The sequence below is a fragment of the Octopus bimaculoides genome, chromosome 13 (assembly GCF_001194135.2).
Source record: "Octopus bimaculoides isolate UCB-OBI-ISO-001 chromosome 13, ASM119413v2, whole genome shotgun sequence".
Taxonomy (NCBI): domain Eukaryota; kingdom Metazoa; phylum Mollusca; class Cephalopoda; order Octopoda; family Octopodidae; genus Octopus; species Octopus bimaculoides.
Window position 1 is genome coordinate 54,735,030 of NC_068993.1, and position 6,689 is coordinate 54,741,718.

Consider the following 6,689-nt stretch of genomic DNA (forward strand, 5'->3'; position numbering starts at 1 on the left):
AAGTTCTAGAACATTTTGCGGGCTAATTTGATGCCATTGAATTCTTACACAAATAATTTCACGCAATCGATTCTGACTGGCTGCTGGGTAGTTGATTTATGATGCAATGATTGAGTCTTTGTGTATTAGAAGAATTTGCTATCTTTTTGGACAACAAGAAAATATATTGGTTTTAAAGTTTGGCCCAAGGTGAACAATTTCATAGGAGAGTGTACGTTGATTACATCGACCCCAGTATTCAACTGGTACTTATTTTATCGACACCGAAAGGATGAAAGGCAAAGTCGACCTTGGTGGAATTTGAGCGCTGAACATAAAGACGGACGAAATGCCGTAAAGCATTTTGTCCGGCGTGCTAACGACTCTGCCAGCTCGCCACCTTATAATAGGAAAAGGTATTACAGACAGTTTGAATAGTTCTAAAATAGATAATTTCAGTAGAACAACACTTCTGAATGCGTGCCACACAAACTCCATCTATGGCTTCCACAATGATAAGTAAATAGCAAGAGGATTTTTCATTAGGTAGTATCCCGCGTATTTCCAAATACTTGGCTGCTATATTGTCACCATTTTCATACCCCACCCAACTCCTGTAATCTTCCGAGAGAATGCTATTTTGTTTAATGTTTCTTTTATCAGGTTTGCAATCTTAGAAGTTGCTTTCTCACTGCAGTCTTCAAAAGACAGAAATCTCTCTTGAATCATAAGCATGCGATCTATACTTTGAAAGTAACTTATGATAAATGTTGTCTGCTCGACATGTGTGGAATCAGGTGTTACATCAGTATTATTGAACAGTGTTTTGCCTTTGATCTTTCACAGTGTATGTGTTTTAGAACGAGATCGGAGCAAAGAGAAATAAATTCATTTTGTGATTCAGCTGACAGATAATGTGTTTGCATTAATTCTCCTTTTCCTGGCTTTCTTTGACCTTCCTGATATGAGTTTCAAGTACAGGATCCTATTTCGATAAAAGTTCAACCAGCCGAGGGAAGTTACCGTTGTAAATATCGCCACACAGATGAGAAGTATCACAGAATGTTAACCCCGCTTTCACCCCTAAATAAAATAATCTTAGTTAGACAATATAACCATTACTCCAGTTAGCCACATCTATTACAATTTGTTTGTACAGAATATGTTCCATGCATCTGTATGAACGAATTCTTTTTTTCGTGTCCTCTCTATGGTACATAATTTAAGTTGGTTATTACATTCATGCTTAGAAAATCTACTTCCCAGTAGTCTCTATTTTCTGTGGTAGACCATCCGTTCGTTGGATTAACTCCCTCATTTTCAAGTATTGATTGATAAGTAAACAAAATATGGCTTGTTTATTGACACTCCGCTTTAGCCAATCACTCGCAGACATTTCAGTATTGATGGTTCTGTGTTTAATGTTGCCAAATGGAAAAGACTACTACTCGCGACACACCACTTGCAAAATATTTTGGCCAAAGGATGATGTCTGTTCTGTATACATTTATTCTTTTATTCTCTTATGTGTTTCAGCCTTGAGGCTGTGGCCATGCTGGGGCACCGCCAGTATTTTTTTTTATCTTTTTATATTGATGTTTTTTATATCTTTCTTCGTATTAAATTTCCAGTTTCAAGCCCATCCTGTACGCCATTGAAGTGTTCCTTTCCATAGCTTGGTTTTGAGTTGTATTCTGCACACGTTCACATGCGATTTCTTTTTACACTGTAGATGGTTCGTGACCAGAAGTTTTATTCGGACACTAACATGAAGCCGTTTTGTTTTCAGTTTGCATTTGTTAATAAATATTCATCACTTAACTTTTTGACAGTAATATCAATAACCAGTTATGACATATTTTCTTTGTGTTCTCGTTCATCACTGTCTGTGCTGCAGTCTTGTGTATATGCATTACATTGATAATATTGAAACGTAAAATTCTTACCGAAAAGGTTTGCGTGAATAACGTTATAGTTTTTAGGCCAGCATTAAATATCGGATTGACTTAGGGACATCTTATCACAAATAAACATTACTTTGTGGTGTGTCTTTCCGGAAGTCATAGTGTACAGCCACAGCTTGGATATAAGTGAAAACAACTGACTGACTGACTGACTACAAGAAATGGAGAGAGAGAGGGGGGGGAAGGAGGAGGAAAAGACAAAGAGAAGGAAGGAGGTGAGAGGGAGCGAGAGAGGGAGTTAGAGAGAGGAAGTGTGTTTGTATTTGAGAAAGTAAATAATTCAAGCAATGTAATGGAAAAGGTATTGAAAATTGGAGAGTAGTAAGGAACGCTGGGGAGAGCTGAATAGCATCAGATCTTCAGAGAAGAAGCCTTCCTCCATTGCAAGTGTTTCGGCCGTTAACACTTTACACTCGAAGGAGGTCGGGCCGCATCCCGATCATGACTCTTGGATACTCTTTCTGTTGTTACATTCTGTGTCATTGTCTACATTTCAACCCTCCTGGGTGGTTAAGGTGTCCCAGCTCTAACATAGACTGGCAGGAAGAACATAGCGGTGAGGAAATAAAGAATGACGGAGACAGAAAAGTGAGGAAGGGGAGTAGATCGGTAGAAAAGTGGTATTGGTGGGGAGAGAACATCTTCCCCTGAATTAGCAGGTGTTTAACGCATGTTAAACACACAACTGATAATGGAGAATAATAGAGAACCGATCTAGCGTTAGATGCCATTGCCTTGTATCAAGGGACTGTGTTATGACAATGGACTGACTGATCAATTGATAAGATCAGATTTATGCCACTGCTATGGGTAACTGATTGACTTAACTAGCAGCTTACTAACTTATTTACTCAGTCAATATGGTTACAGAATCGAAATTAAGGTTGGATTTGATCAATACTCTGTTTAGTTAGTTACGTTGTCAATTTAGTAAAACATTGGAGCGGATTGTCAATGTTCAGTCTATTGCAGAACGAAAGCCTCAGCATGTTATCTCCACCAACCACGGTCTGATGTGGAAGTCAAGAATTTGAGCTTCAGATCATACTGGTTTGATGAGTCTACTCTGCCGCACTGGCTCGACATGGCTTGGCAGAGGTAGTATAATACATTCTAGAATATAATCTCAAAATATTGATTTCAAATTTGGGCACAAGGTTAGCAATTTCGGGGAAGGGGGTAAGTCGATTACATCTACCCCAGTAATCAACTGGTACTTATTTTATCGATCTCGAAAAGATGAAAGGCAAAGTTGACCTCGACGGAATTAATATAACTTCAAAATATTGTGAAGCTTAATGCATTATTTATAATTCTTTAGATCACTCATGGATCTCATTGAGGATATAAGACATAGTTAATAAAGAGAGATAACTAGACTACGAAGTTAACACGGGAAAGATAAATGGATTCCGCGGTTAACACAGAAGGAAGACAAATCGATCACACAGTTAATACAAAGGGCATAGATATCTTACACAATTAACACAGCATATAAATAGATTACACAGTTAATACAGAGAGAAGATAACTAGATCAGACGGTTAACACAGAGAGAAGATAACTATATCTGACAGTTAACACAGAGAGGGATAAATAAACCATGGATTTAATATAGAGAGAAGGTAAATAGATTACAGAGTTAATACAGAGAAGATGCACTCAGCACATGAAACGGAGACAGGCGATAAATTATATTAGTTAACATAGAACAAATAACTGAATTATGTTTGTATAGAGAGGATGAATACGTTCTATCTTTTATCATTTACTTGTTTCAGATATTGGTCTGCGGCATGCTCGAACACTACCGATCGGTTTCTTTTAACAGGTACGTAAACAAACCAACACCGATTATCAAGCGGTGGGAAACAAACACAAACACACACACATACGCACATCTATCTATCTATCTATCTATCTATCTATCTATCTATCTATCTATCTATCTATCTATCTATCTATCTATCTATCTATCCATTCATCCATCCATCCGTCTGTCTGTCTATCTGTGACGGTTTCCACTTCTCGTCTACCAGATTGCAAGGTATTGGTCGACCTGGGCTATAGTACAAGAGACTTGTACTATAGGCGCACTGTGGAAACAAACCCCAAACCCCAAACCACGTGGTTGCAAGACGAGCTTCTTAACTACGCCGCAGTGTCTGCACCTAACGCAGAGAAAAGATAAACAGAACACATTATTAATCCCGAGAAAATAAGTAGGTTTCTCAGCTAACGTATGAAATATAATTAAGTTACATAATTAATACAGACAAAATCTATATAGAGCGCATATAAAACTGATAAACACATCACACAGATTAGTGGTTAGTGATGAGTAAAATACATGGTGAGTAGTGGTGGTTAGAACATGTGGGTGGGTATTAGGTGGATAAAGTATAGGAGTGAACAGAATATGGTTCTTGGTAGTGATGTGTAGAACATAGAGCTGGATTGTAGTGTGTAAGAGAGTGGGGGGAGATGTGCTAATTAATTTCTCGGGAATAGATTTATAATTTAATCGAGAGATGATCATTATACTTGTGCTGTTATGCCATCAAACTGTATTTCCCATTATCTTAGTCAATCATATCATATCATACCATATTATATATATATAAACATATATATATATATAGATTCAGCTGAATATGGTACTTAAGTTGAGGCACCAGAATTTAGTGCGGTATAATCCATACAATTTCAAAATAAGGTGATTAAAATCAAAATAAGCAACAAGGATATCCAGAGGTAATGCAGTACGATCGTTTCACGCAACTCCATTTAATTGAACAATGCAACCATTACATCAATTTAAATGCAGAGCAATCCTCAGCTGCATAAAGACATAGAATTTAATTAAATTAAAACAGATGGACACGTTAGTATAATTTTACCTAAAATCTCCAAGAAGGTAAAAGACTATATAGTCTCCCCTACGGTCCATACACTTCTTCCATCGGTGTTGCAGCGTTTGGATTTCGTGGTATAGAAGTTCTCATCCTGACCCTCAAAAACATCCTCAACAGCAGATATGACTTCATCATCGGTCCGATACTGCTTCCCGGTCAAGTGTCTTTTCATGTTGGGAAACAGAAAATAGTCAGATGGTGGCAAATCAGGAGAATATGGAGGGTGATCCACCAGTTCAAAGCCAAAGTCGCGCACAGCAGCCAACGCAATCACAGACTTGTGTGTAGGAATATTGTCCGAGTGAAGCAGGTTCCCCTTCGTCTGGTTAATATTTAAACGTCCGTCGTCCATCACCATGTAGGGAACACGGTCGATGTTTTCTTGGATGGTGGCTGTGGCAGGACGTCCGGACCTTGAGTCATCTTCAAGCTTCTCCCTACCTTTTTGAATTCAGCTGCCCACTATTGCACAGTTAGTAAAGCTGGAGCATCATCCCCTAATGTAGAAACCATGACGGCATGAACATCTTTGGGCGCTAACCCCTTTTCATGCAGATATTTGATAACACCACGGTGCCAAATTCTATCTATTTTCACGAAATGTCTTTAGCACCTCATTTCCAAGTCCTCATTGCTGCATCCAATGTGGCTTTATCTGGAAAGAAAAAATGCAGTTAGCACCAGTAAAGATTGAATTTAATGCATGCCGAGTTTAATTACTGTATGATAACTCCTTCTTAGTCAGCCTATGAACAGTTTTAGTCCATCCTCGTACGTTGCAGAAATAGGAATTGTGAAACTAAACATTATAATAATACAATAATACAGCGTGGGTAACGAAATACTGGCGAACGAAAGATTACAATACAACTGTGTCGTATGCGTTGTGAAGCAGTGTGTATTGGACATTAGCGTTGGTGGTAGTTAAGACTATTGTAGTGATGGTACAGGCGATAGTTGCAAGTTATGGTAGTGGTAATATTAGTGGTGGTAGTTGCGCTGGTGGTTGTGGTGATGGTAGAGTTGATGGTTGTATGTTAAGACAATTATAGTGTTAGTAGTAGTAGTAGTAGTAGTAGTTATGGAGGTGGAGGTAGTATTAGGGGTGGTGGCCATTGCTGACATGGTGTTGTTTGATTGTTGTTATAATGGAGGTAGTAATAGTAGTATTGGTGGCAGTAATGATGGCGGTGGTAGTGGTTGTGGTGATGGAGGTGAACGTAGAAGGTGGAAGTGAACGTGGAACAACTCGCCGGAGACACGGGATGCTTCCCTGAAGACCCTGAAGTAATGTAAGACGGAGGTGGACGGACGGATGGCGGGCTGTGAGTTAGAAATGTCTGAGCAAGCTTGTCTTCGATGATGATGATGATGATGATGATGATGAGGATGATGATGAGGATGATGATGATGATGGAAGTGATGACTGTGATGATGATGATGATGATGATGATGATGATGATGATGGTGGTGGTGGTGATGATGATGATGATGATGGTGGTGGTGATGATGATGATGATGATGATGATGATGATGATGATGGTGATGATGGTGATGGTGATGATGATGATGATGATGATGATGATGGTGGTGGTGATAATGGAAGTGATGACTATGATGATGGTAATGATGGTAGAAGTGGCGGTGGTGATGCAAATCGTAGTGGAAATATTGGCTGTATTGTTAGTAGTTGTGGTGATGGTGGTGGTGGCGTTGGCGTTGGCGATGGTGTCGTATTTTGGTGTTGGTGGTGGTGGTTGTAGCAGTGGTGGCTTTCGCGATGGTTAGCTACAGTTGTGGTAGTGGTAGCAGTGGTGTCGTGTTTTGGTGC

At 39.1% G+C, this 6,689-nt stretch overlaps 1 protein-coding gene across 1 annotated transcript; it reads right to left on the reverse strand.

The window, feature by feature from the left end:
• Positions 1 to 4,868: 4,868 nt before the first annotated feature.
• LOC128249253 (histone-lysine N-methyltransferase SETMAR-like) lies at positions 4,869 to 5,216 on the reverse strand. The gene has a single exon (XM_052972264.1). The coding sequence runs from the start codon at positions 5,214 to 5,216 to the stop codon at positions 4,869 to 4,871; it is 348 nt and encodes a 115-aa protein (XP_052828224.1).
• Positions 5,217 to 6,689: the final 1,473 nt, after the last annotated feature.

Excerpts from the sequence above, each read along its gene's own strand:
- LOC128249253 (XM_052972264.1), bottom strand. The coding sequence starts at position 5,216 with ATGGTGATGGACGACGGACGTTTAAATATTAACCAGACGAAGGGGAAC.